This window comes from Chiroxiphia lanceolata, chromosome 13, assembly GCF_009829145.1.
Source record: "Chiroxiphia lanceolata isolate bChiLan1 chromosome 13, bChiLan1.pri, whole genome shotgun sequence".
In the NCBI taxonomy this organism is placed as follows: Eukaryota; Metazoa; Chordata; class Aves; order Passeriformes; family Pipridae; genus Chiroxiphia; species Chiroxiphia lanceolata.
Genome location: NC_045649.1, coordinates 20,590,101 through 20,603,911, shown reverse-complemented (window position 1 = coordinate 20,603,911; position 13,811 = coordinate 20,590,101). Strand labels below are relative to the sequence as shown.

Below are 13,811 nucleotides of genomic sequence, written 5' to 3'. Positions count from 1 at the left end.
ATGTTGCTGGTGATTCAGTGTCTCTTAATACAATGAATTTATGCTGTTTTCGTCTTTCTTTTTAAAATTATTGCAAAGCAAATCCTTTGTCTTTATTTATTTTTCTATTTTTTTTCATCCTTACTACAGTTGCACATTGTTACTTACGTGAATGGAACAGTCTGTTCTTTTTGAGTGGCCATGACAAGAAAATACGTCTTTTTAGCAATTCTAAGTGAGGCACTGAGGTGTTATTGGGGGAACTTTTCTCCATGAGAGGAATCATACCTGACACCATGCACTTCAGAGCACTCTGCAGTGCAGTGGCAGGGTGTGTAGGCACACAGAGTGTTCCTGTTCCTTCACTGAATGATGTTTAAACACAGTGTGACGTAGCAGCTTCCAGGAGCATGGGAGCACTTGGATTCCAGCAGTGTTACCTCATTAGACTCACTATTATGAGTGCTGCCATTTATTCACAGTAGTAAACATTGTGCTGAATAGTGTACACAGGATCTAGGCTTTAGAAAACAATACAATTATGAGAACTGAACAATCTTGAGAGATTGTGTTTAGTGAAAAGCGTTTGCTGAAGCTTTGCATGAAGCTGCAGAAATGGTCAGTTCATGGTGTTGTCAGAAACCTTCCCGAATCTTTTTTCCCGAGATAAAATTCTGAAAGAAATTAAATGTCTGAGATTACATATGATTCATTAGAGAACAAACTTGCAGAACTCAGGGCAGTCAGCCATTCTGTCTGACCTCCTCTGAGGCTGTTAGGAGGGTGATAGATGGCTGGGTGATGACAGCTTTTGAAGTGTAGATTTCTGCTGAATCAATGGACAAGGTATGTCAAATTTCTACTCATTTCCAAGAGCTTCTGTCAGCCCCCACAAACAGCTGCTCTTTCATTCACTATTGTACTATGCTGGAGCTACAGAACATGAGAGAAAATCTTGTTCTGTTAGTTTTTATAGTTTACCGCATCCAACTTTCCATTTTAGAAAGCAAAGAATGCAAACAACAGTCTTGCTTCAATGTCTGGGTAATGTACAGCAGCCCCATAATCAATAATAGAAAATGTTACTGAAAGACCCAATAGACCTCAAAGAGATAATGTGAATTGGCCATTAACAGTAAGTCATTATAGAACTTATTAAGTGAAGCCTTGGGACTGTCATAGAGCCTAAAGGTTGACATAAATTTTTCATACACATTGAACTTTGCTAAATGTGCTTGCATTTGATTAATGATGACTTTCTTCAGTGCTCTAATAAGAAGAAGGAAAATATGAGCTGGGGCTGCAGCAGGGAGAAAAGGCTCCTGGGAGGAAGGGCAGCGTTGGCAGCAGGGGAACAATGGGGTTTTCTAGAGATGCCCTGCCAAGCATGAGGGAGTTTTTCACTCCCTGAAAAATTGCTCCTTACCACTCAGGGAGAAGGCACTGAGCACAGCATGTGGACAGGGAAAGACAGTTTTGTAGTTGTGGAAGCGAAAACATCGTAGCTTCTAAACACCAACAGAAAATTCCGCCCCAGGTCCCCTTAAACCCTCCAAATATCACAAAGAACAACCAAAAAATCCACCCTCACCCCCCTTCAGCCTCCATGTATCAGAAAGAACAATACAGAAGCGCTTCGTACTTAACAAGGGACAGGAGTGGGGTGTCTGCAAGCCCTGCTGGGGATGGAGCTGGAGGAAATTTGCCTTGGCAGTCAACGCAGTGAGTCACAGACTCATGGAATGATTTAGGTTGGAAAAGAAGGCAACAACAGCAAAGCAAAACCTCCACTTGCAAAAGGCCTGAGGAGCAGCATATGGATTTGTTCAATTAAAATAAACATGTTTTTCCCTTGTTTGAAATAAAAAAAAAAAAAGGGAAAGCAATCAGTAACCTCAGTCCAAAGTCTAAGCCTCTTTCACTAACCACCAAAAATGCAAGGCATGTCTTTGAGTTAGCTAAGGGATAGCTTTAAAAAAACTACAGAGTAAGGGTTTTTTCCTCTTTCTAGTTTTTAAAGCTGCTGAAGTTCAAACTTTTAAGCTTTAGTTTTGATTTATTTTGAAAAAGCATCCCTGTAATCAAGAGTCTGACAAACAACTCCAGACAAGAGGACTCAAAATCTTCTCCTAGACTTAGATAGCTGAGTAATTAGGTATTGATCCTGATTTTACAAACATAGAAGGAAAAAGAAATGCGGGCAAGAGATGTGTCTATTCCTTCTCACCTCCTGGCAGGATGGGGTAGTAGACAATTATCCCCATCACCACTTATAAATTTGTCCCTCCAAAGCAGATTTCCCCCCCAGCCATGGATGGTGTTTCAACTGTTGATGTTCTTGATGCAGTTATGAGCTACTGCAAACGGACTAAACAAGCATGAAAAAGAAAAGAAAAAATCTGTCAGGTTTTGAGTTTGGCAGTTAGAGAACTCACAAGGACTTTGAAAATCTCAGATTCAATTCACTGCCTGGGTTAATATTTAATTATTTATAGAACACAAATTGGCTTCACCCGAAAGTCTGAAAGACTCTTGAGAAGGACCTTTCTCTGACCCAGAAAGAAGTCTGAGTGCCACACACAGTCCACGCAAATCTCTCCCCCTTTGTGTTCTGTGTTTTCTTTCCACGGCGAAACACGAAACACTCCATGTACTCTGCAGAAACCACCACGTGGAGAAGCAGTTGCCCCTGTCATGTAAAACCCTCCACCTCCAGGAGTTTGGAGGTCTGGCACCTCAGCAAAGTCCACTGCGGGTACACACACATGAAGTCACTGTGTCATACACAGCAAAGCTCTGCCTGGAGTGATGGCACAGCTTCTGCCCCTCCTCTGCTGTGCCGATTCTGGGGACCTAATTTTGGAAGTGGGGTTTGTAGTTAATTAAGGGAGGGAGTGAAAAACCACAGAGCTCAAGTTGGTGAGCAGGCAAGGCCCAGGACTTTGTGCAGAAACAATTTTTCAAATGACTATGAATCCATAAATTGGAGTTGGCTAAAATTGTTTGTGTGATTGTTTGTAGTGAGCCCAGCTCAGTTAGATTGGAAAGATGTAAATTTGAAATTATCAAATGCAGAGGTCAGTGATATTAAATAATGGAAACTTTGTGCACGAACATGCTGAACATGGGTCAAACTGGTTGAGCCCCAATCTCAGCCCAAATGAATAAAAACAATAGCAGAGGTCCAGAGACCTGCAGCTAATTCACTTTGAGAAGTTCACTTATTCCCTTTCCCAAGCCATTCCTTTTTCTTCTCTCTCTTTTTGCTTTAATTTTATTTTTAAATATAGAGTGTGACTCTGGTGCCAATTGTTCAACTTTACAGTAGCTCAGCATTTAGATCAGTGACCAATGGGGAAACCTACACAGGGCCTACGTAGATTTTTGTTTACTGACCCTTTCAATAAAATCATGTCATTCCGAGAATGCTGCTGGATGGGGAAGACATAAAAGAATTGCAGGTGTTTGGGTTCCAGAAAGCTAAGGCTGCCTCTTTGTGAGCCTTATTTAAATTCCTATCCTTCACATTCTCTCTGAATTTATCAGATGCAACATGGTAAAATTCAGCATTTTGTCTTGTCAGTCAGTCAACAATATGGAGCCAAGAAAACATGCAAGCTCTTTAGAAGCTTTCCTCAGCTCTGGTGTAGCAGCCTCTGTGGCAGGAGCTCACACAAGATCACATCAATGTTGGTGGAGAGCTTGCAGGCTTGTACCCCTTGACATGGTATCTAGGACTGCTTGACATCATGGCAAGAACAGGACAGAGGCCAATGCAAGAATTCCCAAACAAACCCTCCCCTTCCCTATCAGTGTAAGCTGGAGAGTTCCCTTAGCAACTGGCCCTGTATTTGCATTCCTAATCGATTCTTGCCAGTGTGGGCTGGTGCTCAAATGAGGGCTGGTGCTCAAACACGCTGCGGGTACTCGAGAGGCAGCAGCTCCTCAGCCCCGCTAGGGTGCTAGTCCTGGTGATACCCAGACAGGCAGGAAGCTGAGGATTTTTGCTCACACATGCACTCAGCTCACAAGAAAATCACTCCTGTTAACATCCCACTGACGGTATTTGGAGGGGTTTTTTTGTATCCCCCTAAATGATGCCTCAGGCAGCACTTCTAAGAGGGAAAAATGGCCAAAACACCACCTGCACTTGCTGCTGTCCCTTGCCTTACCTGGCTCAGCCGTGGTGATCCTCCTTTAATTAGGGTTTTCTTCAAGTTGTAATTAGTCTTCCAGTTCCTTCCATGGGTGTGAGGCTCAGTCCTTCCCTGAACTCAGTCGGGAAGACAAAGAGACTGCGCTAAAGCAACTTGTGTGATCAAAGTCCTTCCCAGGTGGCTCAGATCCTGGGAACGCTGCGACAAACTCCTCTTGTGTGTCGGGACCAACCCGGGACTGCTGGGCTGGGCTGAGTTTATGCTCTCAGATTATAAACCTGAGACTCCCCGACTGCTGGGGAGAAGTTTAACACAAATAAACGTCCTGTTCTTGTGCCAAAACACGCCGTGGGTTTGAGGTGCTGCAGATGACACACAATGAGGGTAATTCCCAGCATTTCAGAGGTGGTGTTGGCTGAGATTAGCAAGCCTAATTTAATAAAACACTTTGTAATTGCATGTTCACTGGGAAGGAGGAAAAATAATCAAATGAAAAAGGACAAAACCAGCAGGGAAAGAAAATTTATTTCCAAGCATCTACGAGAGCACTACAAACAGTAGAGACTAAAACTCAAAGCATTTAAAACTATTTAAAAAAATGTAGTTGACAATGTCCTTCTTAAAAATTAAACATAAAAATGTAAAAAATGCAGTTATTAATTCTAAAACTTGCTCAAAAGTGAAATAAACCCAGATAGCATCAATGAGGATGGAGTCCTACAAATTACTTATTTTTTACTTTATTTCAATTTATTAATTTGTAAATCGATACTAATTTTTTTTTTAATGCTTATTTAAATTTATAATGGAGAAATGTGCAAATCTAGCAAAATATTCTTTGGATTATAAACAGAGAAAAAACAACAACCAAAGAAATTTGAATCAAGTTAATAATAAACTATAGAATTATATAGAATGCATACACCTATAAAAAAGTGAAATATTACAATAAACATTGTAGAGCAAATCTGCTGATTTAGCAAACCCTGCCTTAGAAAACATGGGGATATAATGGGTCAAGTGAATATGTTATGGATATAGAGCTGAAACACCAGTCATAATTTCAAGGAGTTAAATTTTAATCTAACTACATAAATGGGGGTCTTCAGAAAAGTGATACACCAACAAATCAGATTTCCTCTCAGATCAAGCAGTTTGGTACCTGACTGCAAATGAAGGACAGGGTGTGTAATATGAAGAGTAGGAAAATGTATATAAGTTCTATTTATTGCCTCTTCCCATATTGCAGCTGCTGATCTCTGACCCTAAACAGCCAACTGTATTAAATTCAGCAAAAGCACAGCATTACACAGATGCAGAAAATGTTGATGCACAGAACATATTCCAATCCCTTGCTCCTTCTGAACTAATAAAAAAAAAAAGTTATAAATCACTTTTTCGATTAAAAACATCCATTACGAAGCTCAATTCCCAAAGCTCTCTGTGTTTCTGCACTTCTGTGGTCACAAGGTAAATGTGTTTCTATCCGCAGATGCTAGTGATAAAAAAAAAAAAAAAAAAAAAAGGAAAAAAATTAAAAGAAAAAAAGTAAGCGCTGGAATCTTAATTACTACTCAGGTAAGGTAATTGTCAGGTAGAACAGTCTTTAGGGAACTGACAGCTAAAGTGGGTCAAGTTTAAGTCTCTAGAACCCGCAGAAGCTTAGCACAGATAGGGGAGCTCACAGACCTGGAGTACACTGTAAGTACAGAGCACTCCTATCCACCTACAAAGTCACTTCTGAGACCTCTGGAATTCCTAAGATATAAGATAAAGGCATATTACATGGGGAATATTGAAAAGTATTACACTTAATTTAATCCAGAAAACACAGTAGTCTTCTATGACTATTCTTACTGTGTTCTGGGAGCAGCCACAAGCTGGAGATAGAGAGGGTACAAAATGTTCACCAGACATTACATTTTTTTAATCTAAAAAACATTTGTAAAATGTACTTGATTTTTAAATAATCACTTAACAAGGCAACAAACCAGCTACAAACACATAATAAATAAGGCTATTAAAAGGTCACAATTGTAGTAAATTAGTCAGAACTATAAATGGGACATTAGAAACACTATGTTTTTCCTTATATGCTTAATAACCAGAACAAGAATTAAAAAAGAATCAGTTTATTTCAAAGTCGGCTTCTTATATTGAAGCACATATTAAAGCAACAGTACAATGTTCATAAAATATAAGTGTGATGCCGTAACATTTCTTACATGTCAGAATACTGATATTTGTATGTATACTAAAATAAGAATTTTAAAATTGTACAAATAGATACATTAAAAATGACATAGAAATAGGGCTCCTCCCACTGCAACAAGACAAGAGTTTTTATATCTGGCACGTATTAGTTCAAGATGAAAGTATAAGCAAAAAGATTTACAAGAATCAGCAGTAACAAGTTTGATGCTCAAGAGACATAATAATTGTACATTGTACTGTACATACATCATATGGGTTTAAGCTGGCTGAATATTATATATTTCAAGTTTAAAAATGCACTACCATATAGAGTGTCCGTAGTTTAAGGCGAAATTACAGCTCAGAACTGTTATCTTTTCTAATCGTGGAAGCTTCTTTGATGTAAAAGATTTAGGTGTTCATAATACATAAAAGATTTCCCTTGTTTGTAGGTTCACTTTTAGCATTTTCCTTCATTTAAATATTTTGTATTTCTTAAGTGGGTTTTTTCCTTTAGTGAAGCTGGTAGCCAACTTCTAGATTTGCCTTTTGTAGGAAAAGGTACTTCACAGTATTTACCACTTTTATGTCCTTTTCTATCAAAGGAATCCTCTTTGTCAAACTTAAATGTTTAAATGAGATTTTTCTTGATTTTTAAAAAAATACCTGCTAACATTTCTTCTGGATTCTTCAGAACATCGGACACAGTTCTTAAGGCCAAATCTTAAACTTTATTGTTAAGAATCATCATCGAAAGTGTCTTTGGAGCCATATAAGTCTGCAAGTTTCTTAAATCGAGGTCCCCAGTTTTGTAGATAGTCGTAGTCCAAATCAGAATCTGTCGTCGCTGACTCTAAGGAGCTGAGTGACCCAGCCACTGAGCCTCTGCCCTCGTAGCCATAGATCTGGATGGAGTCATAGGGAGGAGCAGTGGGGTCGTTGTCAGCCTCCTGTATCCTCGTGTTGATGAAATCATCAACGTCCACGCTGTTGGGAGCCGGCCGGAGGCCCGGCCTGGGCATGTACTGGTACTCGGGTTTGATGTCCTTGCGAGGGATGAACCCATTGATGCCATCGGGGTTCTGCAGCGTGGCAATATCAAAGGCTTCCGTGTCCTCCTCACCTCCACCCTCATCATCATAGGTGATAATGTTCTCCCGCACGTCTTCTTCTTCAAAAACGATCAGAGGTTCTTTTTTCTGCCTTTTCAGTGTTACAAACAACACTACAATGACTAGAGAAAAAAAAGCAGGAAGTTAGCCAGGACTCTCAAACAGCAGCTCCTTTATCAATAGATTGTTGCCCTCACTGAATCCTCGGCTTTTGTTCATCATGGATGGTTGCCTACATCTGCATTTTTAGTATACCTTGCTAGGTAACAGCAGAGATGTTTATACACAGAATGAACATACTGATCTGAGGCTTCCTGTTTGGGCCGTGTGCCACTGCTCTTACTAATTGCTCATTACTGCAAGACTAATTCTAGGAAAGCATTTGTGGGCCCCTAGCGCTGCAGGAACACTGTGACACTGCCTTTGAGCAGCCCAATCACATGAATATCTGCGAGAAAGCAAGAATGAATCTTTATTTTCTCCTGCATGCCCAAATCTCAACTCCACAAGTCATTTCCATTAAAATGGAATTTTCTTAAGCAACACCTCCAAACACACATTGTTGTTCTCACTTCAAATTTCTATAAAATAACTTTAAAATATGTAAGAAAAGAAAGACTATAAATTACTATGGGCAAATTAAAAAAAATTATATAAATATTTTCAAATCATCAGGAAACACTTCACAGCACTAAAACACTTCACACACTAAAATCCAGTCTTCTGAGCCACTCATCTATCTTCAACACAAGAGGGTGTAAGGGGAATAGCTGGTAGGAGCCATTAATCCTGGTTGACCTCAATAAGGAACTTGTCATCTAGGGAAGATCACAAAACCTAAAACTCTATGTCATGACCTCCTTTAAACAGTGTCCCTGATTAACTGATATTAGGTCACAAAAGGACATTCTCCAAGCACACCAAGACAAATTCACTGGTGTTTGCTATTGCAGTTATTATAGAATCATAGACTGGGTTGTTGGAAGAAACTTGAAAGCTCATCTTGTTCCACCCCCCTGCCATGGGCAGGGACACCTTCCACTAGCCCAGGTTGCTCCAAGCCCCGTCCAAACTGGCCTTGGACACTGCTAGGGATGGGGCAGCCACAGCTTCTCTGGGTAACCTGTGCCAGGGCCTCCCCACCCTCACAGCCAAGAATTCCTTCCCAACATCAAATCTAAACTTGCTCTCTCTCAGTTTGAAGTCGTTCCCTCTTGTCCTGTCACTCCAGGCCCTTGTAAATAGTCTCTCTCCATCTTTCTTGCAGGCTCCCTTCAGGCTCTGGAATGCTGTGATTAGCTTGCCCCCTAAGCCTCCTCACAGGCAGGCAGATTGGTACCCCCTGTAAAAATAACAGCTAAGAAATTAAGATCCATTTAACCACCCTGGCACTGAAGGCAAGGTTAACTTTTTAACACAAACAGCAGGGCAGAGCCCTGAGGCCAGCCCTGGTTTTACCTAACAAGATGACGATGCAGGCCAGGATGGCGATGAGGGCGCCAGTGCTGAGCCCCGCGTTGAGCACGAAGGCCTCGGCGTTGCAGGAGAGGAGGGAGCCACTGCTGTCACAGCCACACACCCGGATGGTCAGCGTGTTGGTGCTGCTCAGGGGGGGCAGCCCCCCGTCGCTGATCACTATGGGGAGAAGGTATAAATCCTGCTTTTGGCGACTGAATCCCTCACGCCTGACGAGAACGCTCGCTGTGTTATCTGTTTAAAGAAGAGAGAGTCATCGTTACTTTTTCCACAAAGTCATCCTCTTAGTCAATATTAATAAAAATTATATCTTGCAACAGTGGCTCTCAATTTTCAAGTGCTTTAGTATTATTTCTACAATAAACCAATACAAAGTGTCATCTTCCTAGTGATCCAAGACTAATTACACTATTATGTTTAATTCACACAGTACCACACAGTTTTAATTCTTGTACAATGATGAGGGCAACACAAGGAACACAGATAATCTCTGTTAGCACCTCATGAGAGCACCCCACTAACTCTCTGATAAACTCTATATTTCTTCAACTATCAGAATGACTGGGCCTTCCTGTTGCTGTTTGAGCCAGTTTTAATATCTTTCCAGAATTAAAGCCTTCACTGGAGTGGAAAAAACCAAATGTCCCTGATGTGTTGTTCTTGGAGTCACACCTACAGGCATGGTCGACAGAAATCTGTACCCAAATGGACTGTGTTAATGAGACTCCCACAAAAGCAAAAGCCAGCATTTGCTGTGTATTGGGAGATTTGAGCCTCAGTGTTGACCTCTTTCATAAGCAGTATTTTATCAGAACCTGTTTATCACCCAAACTCCCCAAACCAGAAGTCAGATCATACATACTGTATGTCTGGGCACATTCCGAATTATGTGGAGATGAGGAAGAGTTAAATCACAGAATTGAAGAATATCCTGAGTTGGAAGGGACCCACCAGCATCACTGAGTCCAACTCCTGGCAGTATTTCTCTAATGCCATTCCTGCTCTTGCTGAGAGATGTCCTGTCATTAGTCTCCTGGTGCAGTGGACAGAAACCAAGCTACCATCTCAGCACGAGTCAAAGGTAAAAGCCTTTGAGAGGGAAGTATGTGAGATGACAGCCCGGGCTGAGGTAGCCAGTGCTTTCCACTCCCAGCCATGCTGGATAGAGCCTGGGAAACACAAAGGGGGCTTCTTTATTGTGCTCCTTGTTTCTCAACTCAGACTGAACCAAAGTTTATAACAATTGTAAACATCTTGAAGCAAATAAAACAACCATGGTTTTCAGACCTTCAAAAACTAGTTTAGGATGAGGATTTACTTCACACAAGGTTTTTGGGTTTGCCATGCTCTTCATTTTTTACTATACAAGGAAAAGAAAAAAAAAAAAGCCAGTCCTTTTATCTAGTAAGGGAGGGCTATTCACCTCTGATGGCACCCACTTTACTGCTGCCTCAGGGTACTGCAGAAGATTAATCGTTTTCCTGCTGAAGAGTCAGCATAAATTCCAGGATTTAATAATGCAAATCATAAAACCTCTCCTAATGATCTAATCACTGCTATTTCCATGGAAGCTTGTGAATAAATTATACTCAAAGAGAAGTATTCTTGTCTTACATTAACCAACCTTACAGGTAGTGCCCCTGAGGTAGGGCAAGGTCTGAAAATGTCCCCAAATTTGGTGGACACAGGTCAATTTTTGGGAGAGGGATGTTTGCACTGCTTATCTGACTCTCCCACTAGTAACTTCTGCAGATCACACCAGAAAGGATGAGTATTTTTAAGTAGGATCCGCTTGCTTCATACCAAATTAATTCATCCCCCATATCTACCCCTCTGTTGCCAGACCCACCACTCCTGATGCCCTGGGTGGGCACCTGAGCATGACACAATTGTGGTGGTTTTGGTGTTGAAGACTCACAAAAATAATACTGGGTAGAAAACAGCTTGTGAAGTTCTCTTTTACATGATGGTCACACTTGCTAAGGAAAGAGAAGCTGATAAAGATCTGATTGATTGTCACTTGTGGCTTTTGAAGGTGCCCTTTGTTTCCTCCAGAGGCCTTCTAATCTCCTAAATGTTTACATGCAACATGTAAACTTTGTAGCACAACTTTTTAAAGCACCTTAATTATATCAGGAGCCTTATGTTAGGACTCTAAATTTATGGTCCTGTAAGAATTATGTATAAATAGAAATATAACAGCTAATATCTATTAATCTATCAACTAATTTGAACTAATATATATTGATACAGAATAAAACTATTCTCCAGAGTCTTCTAAAATGCGATTACTAATTCATTTCCTCAGTATAAGAACCAAGATCTGTTCTATTAAATGAAAAATCACAATAGGACAGATTATTCTTGTGGCAAAAAATGTGAACATTAATAGTGGACTGAACTACAGCTGCCTTGAGGCTGCAAAGGCAAAGTGGAAAGAAACACAGGCAGTACCATATATTAGCATATCTAGTCTGTTGGTTACGCATTTTTTATTATATATTTCATTTTTTTCTTGCATTTTGGCAGCTTAAATAATATTCTCAGTTAGAAATAAGAAAAAGATGGCAAATTATTCAGTTACTGTACAGACTGGGTACATTACATTGCATAAAGATTAGACTGATTGCATCACACAAAAGCTGAATTTGATCTAATAGGTGCTTTATCTATTTAACGTGATTTCTAATTTAACATAAATTTTTAAAAAGAAAAATGCAATCAACAGTCCTAGCTAAAGTTTAAAAAGGACTACTGTACATGAAGCCTAAAAAGTAATTTTTTAATCTTTTTTTTTTTTACTGTTTATGTTCACTTCTCACATTTAGAAGTAGTTTTTTCCATAAGAGGAAAAAACCTTCTTTTACCTAGATAAAAGATAACATATAATCTTAGCTAATATTCTCATCCTCGCTTTTTGATTATTTTCAAGTCCCAGGAGTCTAACTATAATCCAGGTAAAATGGCATTTTTTAAGCCAATAGAAGTTAAACGTCAATTCCATCTTAAAACTATTACTTAGCACGTATGGGAGTGACTTGACTGACAGTCCTAATGAACACGGTGGGGGTCAGCACAAGGCAGAGGGAAGAAAACAGCCAGCTCATCACCATTCTCAGATGTACACAAGCTCTCATTTTCCCAGCTGTTATTGCCTGAAATATCCAGTATCCAAAGGTGCTGTAAGTGAAGATTACCTGTACTGTCTATAAAATCTTCACAATTAGAAGTTATAATTGAATTACTCCACGCTGATCTTTACACTTATCTCCTGACCTTTGGTTTTCGTCTTTTTCTCTGGTGACCTTATTGATGGTTTTCCAATTGTTCCTCTACATACAGGTAAATGTAGCTCAGCTCTGGGGGGTTTGTTAACATCTATATTGTGTAAGGAGGATTCTAGATGAATGGAGGTGGTTGCAGTGTGAACATTATTACCTGTATCAGAGTGTGAATGCTGATTCAGCAATAAAATAAACAATTTCAGAGGTCTGGCTGCCTAAAACCATTCCCAGGCAGCAGTAATTCCTGTGGATAATCCACAGCAAAATCCTATAAATATATTGTTCATGTGTTTCAAAATGTTTTGATTAAAAGAAATTGCAAGCCAGAGAATACATTCATATTTCAAAAGTGGATTTTATGTCCCTTATTTTAGTGGGCTCACAAATTTAATTCCAAGCTCTGTAAAGCCCTGTCTTGAGGTGGTCACAACCTCCCAGCAGTGCCAGCTGCCACACGAGGTGAGTGAGCCCAACCAAAGGGCAGCTCAGCTTAGGGCCCAGTAGGATTAAAAGCAGGAAATGAATTTCCTAAAAACCTGTGTCTGTGCTGGGAAGTGTCACGAGCCTTCACTGCTCTTTTGAAGCTCTGACTTCAATGGGAACAAAACTGAATGGAGCGAACACGGCGCTGTTTATTTGTGGGATATATGATGAGGAAACAGTGCAAAAGTAATTCAGTGTTTTATCCCAGCGTGTGCCGAGCCATTATCTCGTGTTTTCTATGGCAGACAGTCTCAGCTGAGGACTTGGGAACACAGTAGGCTGTTAATAGGATATAGAACGTGATTATGTTTTTTGGATTACTGCGATGTGTGATTACTTTCAGGAGCTGGTAAAAAGAAACTCTATTAAATGATAATTATAGGACTGTATTCACTATAAAGTTCAGTAATAGGCCCAAACACTGGAGTTTTCATTAACTGTTCTCCACAGTTAATAAAGCCATTCTTCTTTGAAACTACCAACTCCCTCTGAAAGCAGTGGCATGGTATATAGAATACTCAGATTTACAGCTGAAAAAAATCAACTTCGAATGATCACGTAAATTATTTGACTTGCAAATGGTAACACAATCTCCCTGAGAAGTTTTTTTTTTATGTGGAAGTACATAAAATTTTAACTTTTTTGCTCTTTACCATAACTTACTTACAAGAAACTCCACAGAAGTAGTAAAATTAACAACACCATTGCACTGAGGATTGTACAAAATAAAGGAAAGAAAGGATTGGAATGGATGAATTTCATTATACTATTCGTTTCCCAAAACCAAAATTATATGGGAAGATTCAGTCCTTAAATACCATCTTGGTTTGTCAGGTACAGACACTACATTAAACTGAAATGATAATTTCAACTACAAAACATTTATATCTGGGTTAATTTTGTCAGTAATGAATTTGCTGCATATGGAAATGAAGGATTAATGTAATTGGCTAGAGTCAGGAGCCATAATACCACTTGCCTGCGGCTATATCAGAGCACCTCTACTCTGATCTACACTTATAAAATCTAATCTATTTTCAGTTTGATGTGGTGACCATAAAATATATTTTAAAGCGAAACTTGACCTCAGGGTCTCAAGTAAAGAACATTCTTATTTACTTCTCTCT

At 39.7% G+C, this 13,811-nt stretch overlaps 1 protein-coding gene and 1 long non-coding RNA gene across 4 annotated transcripts in view; both read right to left on the bottom strand.

Moving 5' to 3' along the window:
- Positions 1 to 445: 445 nt before the first annotated feature.
- Positions 446 to 3,719, bottom strand: LOC116793433. Its single transcript, XR_004359481.1, has 3 exons — positions 3,376 to 3,719; positions 2,207 to 2,347; positions 446 to 653 (listed from the first exon to the last, which is right to left on the bottom strand). It is a non-coding gene; the product is annotated as an uncharacterized LOC116793433 (long non-coding RNA).
- A 924-nt stretch (positions 3,720 to 4,643) lies between these two features.
- CDH11 (cadherin 11) overlaps positions 4,644 to 13,811 on the bottom strand; it is an 88,168-nt gene continuing 79,000 nt past the window's right edge. For all 3 annotated transcript variants that reach the window (XM_032701194.1, XM_032701197.1, XM_032701195.1), the window contains exons 12-13: positions 8,900 to 9,151; positions 4,644 to 7,563 (exon numbers count right to left, since the gene is read on the bottom strand). In XM_032701194.1, the coding sequence (XP_032557085.1) occupies positions 7,067 to 7,563; positions 8,900 to 9,151 (749 nt within the window). In that variant the 3' untranslated portion in view covers positions 4,644 to 7,066. The remainder of the gene's footprint in view (positions 7,564 to 8,899; positions 9,152 to 13,811) is intronic.